The sequence below is a fragment of the Sturnira hondurensis genome, unplaced genomic scaffold (genome assembly GCF_014824575.4).
Source record: "Sturnira hondurensis isolate 20B ecotype Veracruz unplaced genomic scaffold, ASM1482457v3 Scaffold0021143, whole genome shotgun sequence".
In the NCBI taxonomy this organism is placed as follows: Eukaryota; Metazoa; Chordata; class Mammalia; order Chiroptera; family Phyllostomidae; genus Sturnira; species Sturnira hondurensis.
Genome location: NW_028093774.1, coordinates 9,989,408 through 10,009,666, shown reverse-complemented (window position 1 = coordinate 10,009,666; position 20,259 = coordinate 9,989,408). Strand labels below are relative to the sequence as shown.

Below are 20,259 nucleotides of genomic sequence, written 5' to 3'. Positions count from 1 at the left end.
CCAAGTCATGAAATCCAAAGACCTACAGCCAAGATTGCTTTATCCAGCAAAACTTTCATTTAGAATGGAAGGACAGATAAAGTGCTTCTCAGATAAGGTCAAGTTCAAGGAGTTCATCATCACCAAGCCCTTATTATATGAAATGCTAAAGGGACTTATATAAGAAAGAGATGATGAAAAATATGAACAGTGAAAAGACAGCAAACGCACAGTTATTAACAACCACACCTAAAACAAAAGCAAACCAAGAGGACAGCTAGATCAGGAGTGGAACCATAGAAAAGAAGAACACATGGAGGGTTAGCAACAGGGGAGTGGGAGGAGGAGAAGGGGGGAGAAGGTACAGAAAATAGCATAGATGGTAGGTAGAAAATAGATAGGGGGAGGGTGAGAATAGTGGGGGAAATATAGGACCTAAAGAACTTGAGACACGTGGTTATAAACTAAGGGGAGGAGAATGGTGGGGGAGGGAGTGTGCGGGTGGAGGGGAAAGAAGGGGGGGAACAGAACAACTGTAATGGTATAATCAATAAAATATATTTTTAAAAAAAAAGGAACAGGATGATAAACCAGTGCTTAAATGTAAAATAACTTAAATTGGAAAAAACATGGCCTCAAGTAGATTTAGCTAATAGAACTGATTGTGTATACTGAGATACTTGTTTTACATGAAACAAAAAACTTGGGTTTTATTTCAAATTTATATTGTTCCTGAACGTTAATTTCCTAATTTATTTTTTAAAAAATTTAAAAACCACTAACAATTATGTAAGTGTTAAGTTAAATAACTCCCTAAGATTCTCTCATCTGGAAAGGTGGCGTCTTCACCGCAAAGACACAGACCAGGGTCACTTGGGCAGGTCACTGGGGGCTGCCCCCCTTTAAAACACAAAGCACTGCTGCCAAGGGACCCCGGGGGTGGAGCTCCAGTCGTCCCCCCCCCCCCGCCCCCGGGGGACCTGGGGAGCTAAGGGAAGCCGCCATTACTGTCGTGCACTGAGGTTCTGCCGGAGAGTTCGTTTGTAAAAGGATTTTGACAGACCTGGATTCAATAATCTACCTTGATCACTCACAAGCACTCAATAAATGGCAGCCACTGTTGACACGCACTTAAGCACTGAAACAGGTTCAAGAGGAGTTGAAATTAATTCAGACTCTGGGTCACAGCAGATGTTCAGTGAGTACTGAACGGACGAACTATGTATTCCAGTGGAAAGGAGATGCTGGGGTTGTGACTAGTCTTCCTGGCTGCAGGTCATTCTCGGCAGGAGGAACTCACTGCCATGTCCAGTGAGTTCTCCCTGACCTCCCCCCTTTCAGGGCACTGGGGCTGGTGCCAGTGGATTCATAATTTAGCAAGAAGTGTACAGACAGCAGTATTCAGCATGTAACTTAATGTGAATTGAGGACATTGTTTCAAATCTAAACTGGGTCATTTAAGTGTATTAGCATAAAGAGATTAGACAAAACAATGTAACAGAGACAACAGTGTGTGGCAGGCTGGAGGAAAAGGGGTGAGAGTGGGTAAAGGGGGTGGGCACACACAGTGCAGGTGATACTTACTGGGCTGTACACTGGAAACCTGCATGGGTTTGCAAACCAGCGCTACCCCGAAAAATTCAATTTAAAAGAAAACCATAAAAGAGTACACTAGCAGTGTTACCCTGTTTGCTGACTAACCTGATGTCGTGAATTGCACATCGCCTGTCTCTCTTCTTTCCCCATATTTTTAGAGAGCTCACCAGTAGAATAAGAAATTCTCCGTTTTTCATTCCAATAGCCACCATATCCCCTTCAGGGCTGTAACACACAGTACGAGCAGCATGCCCCAGATTCACTTTGTTCAACATCTTCTGCATGGGAACCAAGAGAGTTGAGAGAACTACGTTAAGTAGGGTACTTACAAAGTAAACCAATTTCTTCTCAAAACTCTCACCATAATTCTGAGAAATAATAGCATCTTTTTAAAAATTGTACTTACTTTATCAGCAATATCCCAGAGTATCACTGTCCCATCTTCGGCAGCAGAGAGGAAAAAGTCCCTGGAAGGGTGCGTCGCTAGTCCCCATATGGGTCCGTCCACGTGACCGTGAACTAAAATACTACACGCTGCGTTTTTTTCTCCAACTTCAATTATTTCAGCATTCTTTGTCCCAACTAGTATCTTGCCCTGAAACAGTGGGACCAGTATATTTAATGTAATACTACAGTTGCTCTTAAAAGAATAAAAATGACCTTCTTGACCTATGTGATACTGTGATTTACAGTAACTATATACTTGCTGCAAAGAGCCTAAAACTCTTGGAATTTACTAAGTGGTGGGAGCCACAAAGGTGTCTTTTATCATGTTAGTGAGATGCCCCTTGGGCTCCACCTAAGGATGGGGCTGGTTGCTAGGAGACCCAACCTTGTGACTGGAGGATTGGAACTGAGTTCCTGACCACCCACCCCCAGAAGGGGCAGAGGGGCTCCAGGTTCATTCAGCTGTCAGCAGCTAAGGATGTAACCTGTCGTAAGTAACTATGAAGTCCTGCACAGGAACTCCAAGGACAGGGTTTGGAGAGCTGCTGGCTGGTGATCACAGGACGGGGGGAGGCTGGCTGGCTAGGGGAGGGCCTGCGAGCTCCAGGCCTGTTCCCGCACACCTTGCCCCGTGTGGTTCTGTCTGAATCTGGCTGTCCAGGCGTTACATCCTTTTACAGTGATCCGAGACCTAAGGAGAATGCTTCTGAGTTCTGTGAACTGCTCTAGCACAAGCCTGGGGCAGGGTGTGGAGGGCCTACAGGTAACAGCCCGGACTGGAAACCGGGCTGGCGGGGTGGGGGCGGTCTCCTAGGACAGAAGCCTTCACCACCCGATGCCAACTCTGGGTGCAGTGTCAGAGTCGAGTTTTCAGACATCCTGAGGGTGTCGAAGAACCTCCCACTCCCATTAGAAAGGGTTCCAGAAACATAATCTACCTTCAGAGAATTTTCTGCTTTCGGTTTATGACTAGAGGCACATTTGCAAGACAATACACCTGGCTTCTCCAATCCCCAAGCTTTCACTCTCAGGTTACTTTAGTCTGAAGCTCTCTAAACATGTAAATGCACTTAGATATAGTAAGAAAATACTGGATTTTAATTAATAAGTATAAATAAAAGTAAGCTTAGCTAATATTTAATATACAGACCGACAAGATATAATACATATAGATGATTTATAAATAACACTTCTTGCAAGTACATGCATGGTGAAATTTTTTATAGAAATGTGTGTTAAGAAAAGACAGCTGCATAGTCAAAATGAGTCAACTGGAAAGGAAATTCAGCTCTGTCTACCAGAGTTGAATTAACAGACGAAGGGAAACGGAGGTTTGGACACAGCACTGAGGCCAAGGGCTTCCTGTCCAACACACAGCACTGGTGCAAAGATGCCCCTGTGCAGAGAAGGCCCGCAAGCAAAGCCGCCTTTGGGCTTTGAGCGTTACACTCCGCCTGGCGAAGGGTGAGGGAATCTCAGGCAGAAGTGCTCTCTGCTGCTGCCCCACCACGGCCCATGGAGTGTCGTACTTTGCCTCTGCACACGGAACGGACACAGTCTGTGACTTGTCCCGTCTCAAGCCGGAAGGCACGGCACCGCCTCAGCTCCTGGTCCCACAGTTTCACTGCTCCTCCTTCTTTAGACCTGGATAACCCAAATCAGAAAGAAGCATTTATTACTGGATGTTACAAAGAATTTTTATTGTAAACAAATGCTAAATTATAAGCAGGAGACTAAAAATGGCCCTGGTTGTTTATAATTTACTTCATATGTTCTAAACTTTTTTAAAAGACTTTATCTTTAGAGGGGAAGGGAAGGAGAGAAGGAGAGAAATATCAGTGTATGGTTGCCTCTCGTGAGTCCCCTGCTGGGAACTGGCCTGCAACCCAGGCATGTGCCCTGACTGGGAATCAAACCTCAATCGTGTGCTTAGCAGGTCCGCACTCAATCCACTGAGCTACACCAGCCAGGGCATCATATATTCTAAACTTTTAATGGTAATTTTAAGATACACTGGATCTCAGGCAAACATTCAGTTTAAGCAAATTTTATTTTATTTTATGAAAATTCATTTTTGATAGCATAATTTTATTAAGCCCCACCCCCAAACATGAATTCTTTCATATCACCACCTCTGGATCAAGGAAATGTATGAAATGATCTTTAATGTGAAGACAATGAGGAGAATGTAAGGCTAGAGAAAGGGGTTACAGTCATGCTATAGAGTGTATTTTAAGGAACAAAAGAGAAGCATTTTTTCTCTACCATTGTTTTTCAAATATCCTACTGAAAACAAACCCCAGAATAAACATACTTCTCATCTATTACACTTACCTACACATACATTTTAAAAATATTCAGTCAACTGCATTTTCATTTGATTTAGAGGCACCACTGAAATGTTCTGTTAATTCTGGCATTTGAGTAAGTTCATCCTATCACCTTAGTCATAAAACTATTCTTAAGATTTAAAAATATATTAAAAAATATCCTACTGAAGCCCTGGCTGGTGTAGCTCAGTGGATTGAGCACAGGCCTGCGGACCAAAAGATCGCGGTTCGATTCCCCGTCAGGGCACATGCCTGGGTTGCAGGCCAGTTCCCAGCAGGGGATGCATGAGAAGCAACCATACACTGATATTTCTCTCCCTCTCTCCTTCTCTTCCAAAGATAAATAAAATTTAAAAAAAAAGAATGGGAAAAAGAATGTGAGATGACTAATGATAAAAAAAATGGTTTAAAAAATATCCTACTGAAACAAGTTTATAGACTACTAATGAATAGGGAGGGGTGTGCAAGTCTTGATGACTTGTGGGAAACACGTGTCAGAGTAACATTTTCAAAATATAGCCCTGGTTGGTGTGGCTCAGTGGTTTGAGTGCTGGCCTCCAAACCAAAAGGTTGGTAGTTTGATTCCTGGTCATGGCACATGCCTGGGTTATGGGGCCAGGTCCCCAGTTGAGGGGGTACAAGAGGCAATCAGGCGATTTACCCCTCACACATCATGTCTCATCCTCTCTTTCTCCGTCCCTTCCCCTCTCTCAAAGGGCTATGGCTCAGTGATCACCAACCTGTGAACTGAAATGTTGCTGGTTCAACTCCTGGTCAGGGCACATGCCTGGGTTGCAGGCCAGGTCCACAGTAGGGGGCTCACGATAAGCAACCACATATTGGTGTTTCTCTCCCTTTGTCCTTCCCTTCCCCTCTCTTTAAAAATAAATAAAATCTTTAAAATATACAGCCCATTTGTGGTTTTTCTCTTGGAAGAACTTGGAAGTGTACTGCTATATTTTCTGTTAGATGAACTGCTTATCTTCGGGGGAAAAACACTCTGGTACCACAACACAACCGTCCTTCGTGAGAAAGGCGAAAGCTGCCGCCTCTGTTTAACTGGTAGATGGGGGTTCTTGCAACCTGTACCGAAGTGTACTTACTGTACTTACCTTTGTGGTCACCTGACCTGTCACCTTCTAACACGCAGATGAATATGTCGGTAGGAGATCAATGACAATCTGGTTTCTACCGAAAGATTTGAACATCACTCAGAAAAAGGCTTCTCCTTGACTTAAATTTTGAGGTCCAGTATCAAACAATTTTATCTAACGAATTTGTCTTGAGCAAAACGAAGAAGGCAGAGTGTGCTTCTAGCATCCTCTCCCCTTTTTCTAATGCGTGAGTGTGTATTTTACCCCTCAGTGTCCAGTCCGAACAAAAAGCAAGCAGTCACGATGGTCCTGGGTTCAACGGCAAGATTCACCCAGGAGTCACCTGTTAGTCAGCAAATACTTATACAGACATACAGACATCAAGGAAATCGGTTCTTAATTTGCAGGGTAACTGCCTATCCATTCCTCCAGAAAGTTATCACCCCAGCTGTTGGAGTTTCTCTACCATGCAAAATGAAAAATGGAAGCCATTTAAAGTCGGAAATAAGGACCAACCAGAGGGCAGGTCTAGGCAATAAAAGAAGCAAGTAACAAGGCCAGAGAAGATAGTCCACGTGGCCTAGAAAGAACCAGAATAACTTAGCTGCGAACCAGGTGGGGCACAGTGCGTACGTGCTCAGAAAGGCTATGAAAAGAAGGACTCACGGCCTCTCCTTGCCCCCAGTCACGATAAGTCCGTCTCGCAGAGTGGTGTACATGGCGAACACAGGCCCGGTGTGTGCCCTGGCCACGACTCGACACAGCACGTGCTCTTTCCACACACACACATCTCCGCTGACGGCACCTGTAAACGTCAAGTTACTCTGAAAAGGAGCGGGGAAGATAAACTCATCAACAGTTCAGACGGGGTTCAGCATGCAATTCTCTAAGCAAGCGTGTGTCTATCTCACCGTGGGCACGATGCCTGCGGCGGGAGAGGCGGCGGGCGCGGCAGGCAGGGGGCCTGGACGTGGGGCTCAGCTCTGTCGGGGCTCTTCCCCTTCTGAGCACTACTGCTTATCAGCTGCAGTAACCGTGGGCAAGTCTTTTAACCTCTAGGGGTATTGGTTTTTTCATGTGCAAAATGAGGGAATTCACTCTCTAAGCTGTTTTCCAATTATAAAACACTATAATTCTAGTTCATCTCATCCTTTTGGATTGCGTCCTTATAACTGCCCAAGAAATGAAGGCCAAAAGTAACAGTTAAAAAGAATAAAAATAGAAAGTGAAAATAACTTTTTATTACGTTTGATATTTTGTCATAGAAAGTAAAACTATATAGCAAAGTTGTTTTTCAGATTTCACTAACTCTTGAAGTTAGTAACACTTGCCATTTCTTAAAATCAAGATAGCAAAAGTTAATGGATTTCTGCAACCAATCCCAAGGAAGATAAATTTGGCAAGGTACCAAAGCTTATTTAGGTAACTGAGAATTGCAATCCTGACACAGTTCCTTCTGGGGAAACTGGAGAAATCTAATTCTGTACCTAAATCCCGTGTTATTTTCATCCCATTTTAGCTTCACTTTAAGAGCAACTCATGTAAGATTTTTCACCCAAAACAATATGGAAAGAACTAACAGGAATAAAGACTTTAAATGGTAACAAACTAAAATTTTTTTCAGTGATAACGAGGTAATACTAGTTTGTATGTTTAATTTCCCTACAATTTAATGCTACTGTGCATTCCTCAGCATTCACACTTACTGGCTGTAGCTCATGTTTGAATAATAACTGCATTTGTCATCTAGGAGCCAAATTCATTCACGCCGTATCTGCACTCTGCGTGCAAATGCTTCTGGTGTAAACCCCACTGTCTCACTGCTGCTGCTCCGTAAGCCCCTAGCGTACAGCTTCAGAGGCCTAACCTGGGTAAAACCCACCTGGCCATGCAACCGACCCTCTCCCTGAGTGCACCCCTGCTTCACACCTAAAAGTCACGAGTGAGCAATATTGTAATCTTCAAGTTTATTTTCTACTGGCAATGGGCAATTAACTACATAAATTTTATATATTAAGAAGAAAGTTAATCTAAATGGGCAAATTAAATGCCAAAGGGATTTGAATGTGGGCTTTCTTCTGGAAAGGAATTATTAGTCTTATATTAAGAATTCCCAAAAAATTGAACTTAAGTTTGACATGGCCTAGTCAACATTTTCAATGGTGTTTCTCTCAAAACTGTGTAAGTGTGCTTAAAGGTTCTAAAGTTATAATTTTCTTCCTTCAAGTATTACATACCCCCATAAACACTTTAGTAAGGAAATCCACTTAGGTTTATGATGAACGAAAGGACTTAAAAAGCCAGGACAGACTATAAAAGCAAAGCCATGTGGATTGTAAAACACAATTCCAGATGAAATGGGGGAGGGGAGGAAGTGGCTCCCGAACACTTTCCACTGAGACCAGGAGCTGTGCTCTTCCCCTGAACGGGAGACAGGGGCCCGGAGGACTTCCAACTGTGTGATGCGCAGTGAGTCAAGACGAGAGAAAGCAAAGGAAATCCTAAGTCCCTGTACTACCTTTTAAACACTGGAAAGCTACATTTCTTGTATTATCTCTTTTGACATTTTTAGGACCTGAAATATTTAGGGTGACAGTTATAAAATTAATGAAGACTTTTGAGAATGGCAATGGTCCAGGGGTTCAAATGTTTCATTATAATCCACCTCCCTCACTAACTTTCCCACTCCCTGATTTCTGAAGTATCAGATTTGGAAAGATGAAATACATGCATGACCAGGACATATATCATGACCAGCGGATTACAGTGCCATATAAATAGCATTGATGTGACTCAGCTAAGGCAGGAAAATTCAAAGGAGTACGGTTTAGGTAACGCAAACTACACAACCACACGCATTTAAGAGACCTACTGCACCAAACGCGACAGCGAGCATGGTCTGCATCCGGGCATCTCCCAGTGTGCTCAGGAGGCCTTTTTTGCTAAGCAGAGCCCTCCCGGCCAGAGTCCAGAACTTCACGTGTTTCACGCCCACAGAGACAAACTGGGAATCTGAGTCTGGTCGGAACTCTGCCACAAAGATACGTTGGTTGTGACCAGCTTTGCTGGCAATTTTGGCACCTGATAAAAAAAGATACGACAAAATCATGAAGGTTAACTTGAGAACTAAGCTAGTTTTTATAGGATCAGTTAGTCAAAATATATAGTTCAATCAGCAAACACATTAAAAAAGAGAGGGTGTGTCCGCTGCTCTGCTACGTAGCAATCATATGGTATACAACTGCATACTTGTGTGGAGGGTCCTTGAAACACTCTGTATGGGAGTTTTGCAAGCACTCTGCATGGAGCTTCTTATTATTTAAGGGGTGCTTTATTTATTTATGGTTTATAAAAATGTATTAACATGGACAGCTGCTTGTTCTTTCATCCCACAAGCACCCACCCAGCGGCCTGTAATGGGCTGGCTGCCGGACTGCTGCCATCAGTTACGGGGAATCTGAGACCCTGCAGATCACACCTTCTCTCCCTTCCACGTAGCTCCAGGAATTCCAGTTTCTCTAGTAGCTGTGTATCTGAAAAACTTCCTCTGAGTGTACATGACCCTACTGATCTTCCACCGTCACTTATAATTACTTCATTTCCATTCTTTCCTAATTTTTGAACAGTGATTTTTAGACAAATAGGGAAGGTGAGAGAGACAGAGAGAGAGAGAAACATCAATCTGTTGTTTCGCTCACTCATGCACTCACTGGTTGACTCTTGCACGTGCCCTGACCCGTGACTGAACCCACAACCTTGGCCTATTGGGTCAGCACGACTGAGCTATCTAGCCAGGGCCGTTTCCATTCTTGATTAAGATCCTCAGTAACTAATCAAACATAAGCAACACATTTACTGAAAGAAAAGAGCAGCAAATCACTTATAATACTAGTAACTTTCATTTACATTTTATGAACTTACGATTTCACCGGGTTTTTTAAGTGGGACACACCTACAATGGCACCAGCTGTGTACTGTGTACCATGCAAGGCTATATGAATAATGACTTCATTCACCAAGTTAAGGAAAATACTAAATAGAGAATTCATAGTACCACAGTATCCTTATTTTTTACAGTCATAAAGAAGAAAGAACCCTACCTTCCTGCCACCTCCAGATGGTAACAGTATGTTCTGGGTCTAGTCCCACAGACAGCAGGAGTTTGCCGGTAGCGCTGAAGCTGACTGAGCACACTCCCTTTGAATGGTAGCATCTCAGTACAGACAGAGTCTGCTTGTTGACTGCATCCCAGATGTGGATAGAAGGAGCTGTAGCTAAATAAAGATAAAATCCAAAAGCTGTGATACACCTCTTATAAATGTTTTCATTTCTAAAGCTGAGGCACACTCATCTCTGAAACATGGAAAAGCATATTCCAAAAAAAGGCTGTGTACTTGATTAGAAATGTGTAACTAGAACTAAATTAAAAAGAAAGAAAAGAGGAATGAAAAAAATACAGAATACTTTTCAGTCTATAGTCCAAATTGTACTTTTGAGAAAAAAGCATTTAGATAAGCAAATTAGGGAATCACAACTTTAAACAACACGAAAATAATGCATGCTTTAGACACACGTTAAATCTTTACATACTTATGTGAAGAAATATATAAATATTGCACCATTAAATATCAGGGTATAGTCAGTACTTAGGTTACCTGAAGGAGAGATAAAAAGCAAACACAGCCCTGGCTGGTATAGCTCAGTGGATTGAGCGAGGGCCTGCAAACCACGTGATCGAGGTTCGATTCCTAATCAGGGCACATGCCTGGGTTGCAGGCCAGTTCCCGGTTCCCGAGAGGGGACGCACGAGAGGCAACCATACATTGATATTTCTCTCCCTCTCTCCTTCCCTTCCCCTCTAAAGATAAATAAATAAAATTTTAAAAAAAAAAGCAAACACAAATTGCCGAAAGCAACAAGTAGTAACCCCCTGACAGGATCCCCAAAGAACTCTTTAGCCACAGAGACAGCTGGTAAAACACTGCGTCCACATCAGTTTCTAAGACAGTATTTTTAAAACAGGATTTTATGGGAGAAACAAAACTAATCTTTTAAAAAAATTACATTTGTTGCTATTCATCTTGTGATAGCCTGTCTCTACTGCTTAAAAAATTTCCCAGTTCTCTGTATTTTCTAAGTTAAAAAAATCATAGCCTTGTATTGTCCTTTTCTTCATGAATGCCACCTTTAAGGAATGCATAAGTTAATTCAGCAGCTAATTCAGTCTCAGATCGTAAGTACTCATAACAAAATAACCAAAATACTAATGTACATTTGCTTTAAATTATAAATCTACTATAAATATGGTATTGCAAAAATAGAGAAATATTAAGTAATTTAAGTTACCTTACAACCATTTGGTGCAGAAAGAAATTTTGGTCTCTAAAGAAAGTATTCTGATAAACTTATACTATATTGTATACCATTTACAATTTATGTCATATAATGATAAATGAAATCTGATAGTTCTTCAAAGTAGTTACAATACATTAAATCTTGGATTTAAATTTTAGTACCAGTAAGTAGAAATTGTTCAAAGATTTATGCAACTCTGTTGGTAGCTTTTCAAGCTATTCTTTTTTTTTCAATGACAGGTGATAATAAAATTTATACAACTTTACGTAAAAAATCAAAACTAGCCCTGGCTGGTGTGGCTTGGTGGATTGAGTGCCTGCCTGTGAACTGAAGGGTCGCTGGTTCAATTCCTAGTCTGGGTTGTGGGCCAGGTCCCTGGTTGGGGATGCATGAGAGGCAACTGATCTCTTGCACATTGATGTTTCTCTTCCTCTTTTCCACCCCTCTCCCCTCTCTCTAGAAATAAATAAAATAATCTGAAAAAAATCAAAACTCTATGGAAATAGACATAAAAAAGGTTACCATGTAATAAGATAAGCTACTTAGGTGTTAAAAACTGATGATAATTTAAGTACAGGACTGAAATTTGAGTGTTCCTCATTCGTTAGCAGTCAAAGGATATGAGGACTGTAAACTTAATACCAATAAGGTGTGTTACATGGTTCAAATTTAAAATGCAAATATGTACTGGTAGATCACTCTAATATCTTGCTGGTGATAAGTATTACATGGGTCTTCTACAATATAAAAACATTTTTATAAGTTTACAAACAGCACCTCTGGGCAATTCATATACTATTATTTGCCTAAATACAAGGCAGATAATGGAATTTCAAGGAATATTACACAGTTATTTTTATCTCCAAATTTAATATGACACAAATTACAGAGTTCCAGTTACCGAAAATTTAAATAGCAAGTAATCTTAGGTAAGTTGAATTACTGAGCCTTTCCAACATTTACAGAGAATTAAACAAGATGGTAAGAAACTCTACCAGGAACCTGCTCTGAAACGTGTAACTGTTACCACGTTATGAGACCACTCTACAGTCAGACTGTTGCAAATTCACCGGAGCAGCACCAGTTAAGATTTCAGTTACTGGAAATATTCAAGGCCTAACTTACTAAAGAAAGATTAAGTTATGTTTATTAAGTATATTTAATTTTCTTCTATACAGTTGTCATTCGGTTTCACTGGGGGATTATACCCAAACCTGGGACGTTCTAGTCCCCCGTGCAAAATGGCACAGTATTGCATATAACTTACATTTACATACAGGCTACAGCAGTGTCTGCGTACACGGTTTCCTTTGCATGAATTCAGCATAGTGCTCAGTATGTGGTAAATTCAAATTCTGCTTTTTGAGTTTTTTCTGGGCTCTTTTTTCTGAGTATTTTTGATCTGCCATTGGTGGAGACCATGGCTACAGAGGGCCAACTACAATCGAAAGTCTGGGCTGAAGTCCGTGCCTGCTCTAGTGTGTGACCGCCGGTGCCTGCTCTATCTAGTGTGTGACCAGGAGAGCAAGGCTCTCGCCAGTTGTCCTGAATGGATTTGTAACTGAACAGTCGAATCACAAAACCAGGCTTTCTGCTAGAGGAGAAGAGGGCAAGGGAACAAATTACTGGGAATGTTTTCTGATCAGACCACTACTTCTTACTGTATCAGTAAACTGAGTACACACTGTTCAACTAATAGCTTTTCAAATTCACAAGGCCATGGTCAAAATCACGAATAAAAAGTTCTTCTGTATCTTTAAATGATCTGTTGACCTAATATGGCAAAGTTGGCACAATAAATAAAATTTTTAAAATTTTGTTTTCAGGCAGTCAAGTTTATTGAGGAATATTTAAGTTTTAGCCCCACCTCCACTCTCACCAGGTAGATGACACTGGCAAGTTCACGCTCACCGTGAAGAATTCTTGGGACGACCACACACGTAACACGTGTACAGTGCTGGCGGCAGTGCTGGGCACACCAGAGAGGTCAGGAATACATACACACACACACACACGTGTGCGCGCGCGCACTTAAATACTGTTACTGTTGGGGACTGGGCTCGGTATCATGACGTTAAGGTGATGTATCCTTCCTTTTTTAAAAATCCAAAATAGCTTCCAGTATCTCACTATAAAATCCAACCATCATTACGGAACAATATCGCTAAAGGCAAAAACTGACCAACTTTCCTTACCTGACATGTCCGCTGCATCACCTAAAATGGGAAGGACCAGAGACATAATTACCCAAGAAGAACATAAACACTAAGAATAAAATCAGTAACAACTCAGCTACCATAAAATAGTGATAATTTAAAAATAGATAATAAAATATCATACACCAAGTTAATTTTATGTGAAATTGAGTAAATTGTAGGAGAAGCCAATAATTTAAATTATGCATTATACAGATTACCATTCTATATATACAATGTTTCAAACCTTGGATCAATACTTTACTTTCTTTGTATTGAGTTACATAAAATTGTAATGACTTTAAAATAATGACAAAGATATGATTTAAATTGATCCAGTCCTCATTTTGGCTTACAAATGGACTGTTAACAGACCCTTTCAGGTTGCGATGCACCTGTACTTGAAGGGAAAGTGACATCTAAACCTTCGGAGAAACAACAGCAAACGTCACCACGTAACTCAGGAAAGAAGCAGTTCTCAATTCAGGCCATAAACTACCATATTGTGCCATGTATAATATACACACATGTTTGGGGCCCAAATTTCCAGGAAAAAAATCTTTCATTTTAATTTTCTAATTCAATTTTTTAATTATTTATATTTAGATACTTGGTTTTTCATATTATAAAGGAATTTTAGCATTTATTTTTGAACATATTATGGTACAAGAAATTTTATGTAACAAATACTTACAAAACATAAGAACAGAGACAAGGTATTTCAGGTACTACCCATGTATAATGTGCATCCTTATTTTTCCCTAAAAAATGTGGGCAAAAAAGGTGCGCATTATACATGGTAAAATACAGTAACGTATTTCTTAATTTTTTCAAGCTCAAAATTTTTTGTACGAGTAAAAGATTGCCAGGGAAGAAAACATGAAAGCCTATGCTCCTTATACTTGCAGTAGAGACATTTATTAAGCAAAATTTAGAAGCACGGGTTTTCAGCAAGAAAGAAAGGAGCAGAACTGTAGAAACCCTCTCAAGACAGATGGGTGCTTCGGTGGAGCCTCGCACCCCCATCACACGAGGACTTGAGGACATACCGACAGCGTAGGCCTGCACTGCCCTGCCGTGGAACACGAGAGAAGAGGGCAGCCAACTCTGCGGAGCGCACTACCCGGGAAATACCACTCCGAGTTCTGGACACACTCCTCTAACACTAGGATGGTGACAGGACTTCGGACCATGCCATGTGCAGGATGGTTCGAAGACTCAGGTGCTCTGTTTGGAAGTCGGGTTTGTCCCTTAGTGTCCGCAGGACCCGGGACGAGAGTGCAAATAAAGACCTAAACGTTACAGGCCTAAGTATTTTCAAGTTATCGGTCAAGATAAATTAAAATATTTTATCTTATCTTGACTAGTGCCCCCCCAAAAAACTTTGAAGGCCTGGTTCCAATTTAGGTGGCACAAGGCAGCCATAGCCTAGCCCTTTCTCTTCTCACTCCCAGCCTTACCCCATCCCATACGAGCCCTGAAAGCTCATGTGGAGAATTAGCTGTGCGGGGGACAGGGTGGTGCTGCCCCAAGGACAAGGTCAGCAGCTGTCTGCTGGGTGTGCCAGTCCCAGGGTTTCCCGGGTGGTGCAGGCCAAGGTCAGTCCCCACCTGTGTTTGCCTCGGGCCACCCTGCATGAGCTATAAAGCTATCTGAGATGGCTGCTACTTGTGCTGGGCTTGGAGATTCCCAGGCAAAGCCAAGCTGTGAATCTAGGCTGGTTGCTGCTAGTGCCCTGCCTGGGGCTCACTGAGACCAGCTGTTGCTTCTTTGAGAGGATTTAGGAAGTTGTGAAGCATGAGCCAAGGCTAGCCATTCGTATGGAAAACCCACTGTTAACAGCTATAAGTTGGATGGGATGGAGCCTCAGGGGGTCCCCAGGACCCAGGGAGCAAACAGTGGTAGTCAGGTTGATGGAGTCTTAAGGCATCCATTTGCCAGTTCTGTGGTTCTGTGGGAGGAGGGTTTAGAAAAAGGACAATGGCCTCTGCCCCCCTTTCTGTTTGGGAGAAGGCTGTCCCCCAGCTCTGGCCTTGATGCCAGACACCTCAGTTCCTCCCTGTGTGCCACTGGTGCCTTTCAAGCTGCTACCCGATGCTGGAGCTCAGAGGGAGAGCCTAGTAAGTCCCTCTATAGGTTCTTTAAGGGGAACTGCTTGGGACTCCATGAGTTTCTTCTACTAACTCAATCCCCCCTGGTTTTTGCAGCCAGAAGTTGTGGGCACTCATCTTTCTGGCATTAGAACCCTGGACTGGGGGTCCTGGTGTGGGGCTGGGACTCCCCGAGCCTGAGGCATCCCTCCCAAATTTCTATGTACCACATGTGGGTGAGGGACTAGCCTGTTCCGTGTTTGTGACCCTCCTACCAGTCTGGATGGATGTGGTTTCTTTAATTCCATAGTTGTCAGACTTCCATTCAACTCGATTTCTGATGGTTCTGAGTGATGGTTGTTTTAGAATTTAGTTGTAATTTTGATGCGGTTGTGTGAGGAGGTGAGCCATGTATCTATGCTGCCATCCTGACCAGAAGTTGACAGATCTATGATATCTGTGATTTTTAACAAAGAGAACCATAAACAAGTTTGGCATTGTTCTGTGCTTTGTGGGTAAACAAGCTTGGCAGGCAAAGTAACTACGGATTCAATTCTCTCTATGTTTAGAATTAAAAAAGTCCCTCACTCTTTGGTCTTCTCCTGAACCTATGTTATATTTAACAAGGCATCAGTGAGGAATTTTTGTTATCTGTTTTGTGGGAGAGTCGGTGGGCAAGGCCCGGGGCTCCCTCTGCTCTGCCTGGACTCTGGCTGGGAAGGAGAGATGGGGAGTCATTCCACATTCCCTATGGTGTCGCCTTTCAAAATAAAGGAGAAGAGTACAAATATTGAGTTATTATGGTGTATGCCTAAAACTAATATAGTGTTACGTGTCGATTACAGCTCAATTTTTTTAAAAAAGAAGTCAAATTTCATGAAAGATGAATTTGTGACATTTCTTAAAAGAGAAAACTAGAGCACAAATATATTAAAGTTGCTTAACAGAGGGAAAGAAAAGGAAAAGGAACAGAGTTGGAAAATGAAAGAATCATACCTTCTACAATTGTACTCACAGAATGTAAATTCCATTAAAAGAGGGGTTTTCTGTAAGCTGCTTGTACCCCTGGAACCTAGACCAGCCCCACCAGCAACAGCGACCTAAGTATATGCCAAGAGGCACTGAGCTGGGTGCTCTAGTGACGACATGGTAGTGACAGGGTCTCTCACTGCCAGGCAGAGTAAAAACACAGTTCAACTTCAAAAAACCTGGCAGAAAAGGGGAGTAGACCTATGTATTTTATATTCAAAGATTAGAATATTTTGTATTTAACAGGTGAATTGTCAGTCCACTTTGTTCTGAACAGTAGAAAACTACAAAAAAAGAACACAAGGGTCTTTGTAGCACAACTACAGAACTAAACAGCCCAGAAAGTGCGTGTCCAGCCGATCCAAATTAGTGCTGACAAAGCCCACAGTCTCAATCGCTTCTACACACTGCGCCAGAGGTGGGAGGGTCTGACTGACCAGACCTGCCATGAGCAGGCGTAGTGACCGCTGACTGGTAGACATGCCCTAAGGAGACCTGCCAGACTCCCTTTTCCTGGTAGAGTTACAGCCTTTGCTGGAGTTCCTAGTTCTACAGAGTTCGAGACAGCAGTATGGGTGAGGATTTCACACCAGCTGGTAAATTAGACAAACTCTAAGAAAGGAGAAAGGTCGTGAGGACTCAGGAGCACCGACCAGACTCGGCTCCTCTCTCCTTTCCAGCTCAGCCCCCGCTGATGCAGAGGTTCTGGCCCCGCACCCAGTTATTTCTTGTCCCCCCTTTCTTACCTGGTCCTCCTCAAATTCTTCCTTTCTGCTTTACATGCTATTAAATCAAACCTTTTTGCTGATCAGAAACATCTGCTAAAGGACTAAATCCAACTATTTCAACCACCATAAAACAGCTTACTCTTAATTCTGAGCTGTGTGCATCAACTCAGATGACCGAAGTGAGAGAAAGATACCTGGAAGTAAAGGCAGTAAAACTGGGAGTGTGCTTTATGTGCAAACACATTTTGAACAGCACAAATATATTTTACTTTTTCCCTAGGATACTGAATTAATGTGAACATTACAATTACTTAAAATTGTTTCTTTTAAAATATACAAACATACCTACTTGGCCAGTTGCCACTATGTTGACAAATTTGGGGTGCTGATTTACAGTGAGGCACAGAATATCATCATTATGTTCCTGATAAAAACTCTGAGCTCCTATGAAAAAAGAATTTGAGAATTAAGTGTGAAAACTTTATAACAGCCTAATGCACTTAACCACAGCAATGAACTGCTTTGTTGAACTTGCCTACTTAAACAGATATTGTTGAGCATTAATACATGTACATCATGGTAAGGATGGGAAAATGACTCAGAAGTGTGTATTTAATAGGATGGAGCCCTGACAGGCGTAAACTAAAGTAATACAAGACTGAAGGGAGCAAGTGCCACAGAGAGTTAAAGATCAAAATGCCGTGGGAATTCACAGCAGGAAAGAGTCCTCTTATCCGGGCACATGACATTCCTGGATGAAGATGAAGGTGGGTGGGGAGGGACATTCCAGGTAGAAGAACAGTGCAAGGGAAGGGACAAAGGCAGGGAAGTACTGGGTATGCACACAACGGGTTCGCTGGTCTGCAGTGCAGGGTCATAAGGAAGAAACGTGAGAAATGTGGTTGAAAGGCAAACTGAAACTAGGGTTACAGAGGATTTAAATGCCATCCTGCTAAGTTGCACAGTTATTCTGTCGTCAGTGGGGAGGTACTGAAGAGTTCTGATCCAAGCAGGCATGTGGTTCAGCCAGTACAGTTACGGTGACAAGCCCTTGGCAGACTGACCTTGCAGGGGGCAATGCAGGAAGGCTCGTGCAAGTGCAACGGACAGGCGGGAGACGAGGTCGAGAGGGAAGGCCTGCTCCAAATTACACAGGGCCACCAAAATGCAAAGGGCCACCAAAAAGCAAAAGACCAAACCAAAAAATAACCCCCAACGATTTAACAGATCTAACACTACTTTAATATTTCTCAAAGTGAAACTGCTTTATATTTTCCAGGGCCGAGAGTTCAGTTAAATCAGCTAAATTAATACATCTAATAGACCAACACTTCCTAGACTGTGAATGTAGCAATGTGTCTCCAAATTGGTGAGAGGACAAATAAGTGTCTAGTCTCCCCTCTGCCCTGCCTTTCTACACCCATCATTAGAAAGGTGACAAATTACAATTTAAAAAATTAAAACAATAAAAAATAAAGGGCAGTCAAATTTTGGATTAACATTTGGGTCAATGATAGACTGCAAATAAGACAGTGAGTGGTTCCAGCCCTGGAAGGGTGGCTCAGTTGGTCGGAGCGTCATCCCCATATGCCAAGATTATGGGTTCAATCCCCGGTCAGGGCACGTATAAGAATCAATAAATGAGTGCATGAATGAGTAGAGAGCAACAGACCAGATGTCTCTCTCTCTCTCTCTCTCCCTTCCTCATTTTCTTTCTCTTGAAATCAACAATAACAACAAAAGACAGTGATTCCAGACTCTAATAAACTTAAAAATTCCTGTCGCCAAGTGACACTGTAACACAGTGCAAGGCATCGCACACACGTGTGCTGATGCTGGTGTAACAAAGCTACCACACTGCGAGTCATATAAAAGTATTGCACACACCGTCACACAGGGTGCATAATAGGCTGCTAATAGTAATAAATGACTGTGTTACTGGTTCAAATACATACTATACTTATTACTGTCATTTTAGAGTGTATTTTTAGAGAATAATTCCTTTTTTAAAAAGATTTTATTTATTCATTTTTAGAGAAGGGAAGAGAAGGAGAGGGAGAGAAATATCGATGTATGGTTGCCTCTCATGCATCCCCTGCTGGGAACTGGCCTGTAACCCAGGCCTGTGCCCTGACTGGTAACTGAACTATGGTTGTTTGGTTTGCAGGCCGTCGCTCAATCCACTGAGCTACACCAGCCAGGGCTAGAGTGTATTTTCTACTTCAAGTAACTTTGCTGTAAAATGGTGCACCATGTCACAATGGCAGCAGCCTCATCAAACTCACGTTCACTGTTTCTTGACTGCATCATTTTTCTCTTGTGCAGCCTAAGTGTACGGTGTCTCTAAAGTGTACAGTAATCTGCAAGGATGTCCTGCGCCTTCACACTCACCACCCACACGCTGACTCACCCAGAGCAACTTCCAGTCCCACGGGCTCCATTCGTGGTGAGTGCCCTGTAAAGGTGCATCATTTTAAAATCTTTTATTTTAAAATGCACTTTTTTACTGCACCTTTTCTATGTTTAATGTGTTTAGATACATGGATACTTAGCACTGTGTTGTAACTGCTTACAGTATTCAGGACAGTAACATGCCATACAGGTGTGCAGCCAGGGGGCGACAGGCTATCCACCACACAGCCTGGGCGTGTAACAGACCGTCCCACCTGGATGTGTGGTACGCTGCATGGTGTTTGCACAGTGACGGAATCCCCTACTGAAGCACTTCTTAATGCATCCCCACCACTGGGCAGTGCGTGCCCCTGTACGCATGAACGTGTATTACACATCCCTCCCTTTCTAGCTTGCCTTTTCTTACTCTTCTCCACTCTCTTGGAAGGATACATGAAACTGCACTTAAAGAGGATTTCCCTTCTATGTGGTATTTTTTAAGTGACGCAAATTACTAAGTAAAAAATTGGCACCGATTTCTGTGTTATCTGGGTGAGTCCTTTACCTTAGAAAACCAGAAAATACATTAATGATTAATACCAACCAGGAGCAGGGAACTCTCTATCTATTCAGAGTGAAGTTACCAGAAGAAAAAGTCAGAAATGTTCGAACTAGATAACCTCTATTTTTAAAAAAGATTTTATTTACTTATTTTTAGAGAGAGGGAAAGGACAGGAGAAAGGGAGAGAAACATCAATGTGTGGTTGCCCCTCATGTGATTCCCACTGGGCACCTGGCCCGCAACCCAGGCACGTGCCCTGACTGGGAATCGAACCAGTGATCCTTTGGTTCACAGCCTGCACTCAATCCACTGAGCTACACCAGCCAGGGCGATAATCTCTTTTTTTAAAATTTTTTTTAGAAAGTCTTTTTTAAACATTTATTTATTTATCTTTAGAGGGGAAAGGAAGGAGAGAAGGAGAGAAATATCAATGTATGGTTGCCTCTCATGTGTCCTCCACTGA

General features: G+C 42.3%; 1 protein-coding gene across 6 annotated transcripts in view; it reads right to left on the bottom strand.

Moving 5' to 3' along the window:
* Nucleotides 1–20,259, bottom strand: part of EML5 (EMAP like 5) — a 125,868-nt gene that overhangs the window by 6,159 nt on the left and 99,450 nt on the right. For 4 of the 6 annotated variants that reach the window (XM_037031603.1, XM_037031604.1, XM_037031605.1 and 1 more), the window contains 8 exons: nt 17,189–17,287; nt 12,997–13,017; nt 9,547–9,720; nt 8,319–8,527; nt 6,113–6,270; nt 3,552–3,666; nt 1,982–2,170; nt 1,681–1,853 (listed from right to left, as the gene is read on the bottom strand). In XM_037031603.1, the coding sequence (XP_036887498.1) occupies nt 1,681–1,853; nt 1,982–2,170; nt 3,552–3,666; nt 6,113–6,270; nt 8,319–8,527; nt 9,547–9,720; nt 12,997–13,017; nt 17,189–17,287 (1,138 nt within the window). Of the gene's footprint in view, nt 1–1,680; nt 1,854–1,981; nt 2,171–3,551; nt 3,667–6,112; nt 6,271–8,318; nt 8,528–9,546; nt 9,721–12,996; nt 13,018–17,188; nt 17,288–20,259 lie in introns of those variants that run through there. The other 2 variants (XM_037031607.1, XM_037031608.1) reach the window with 1 other exon arrangement.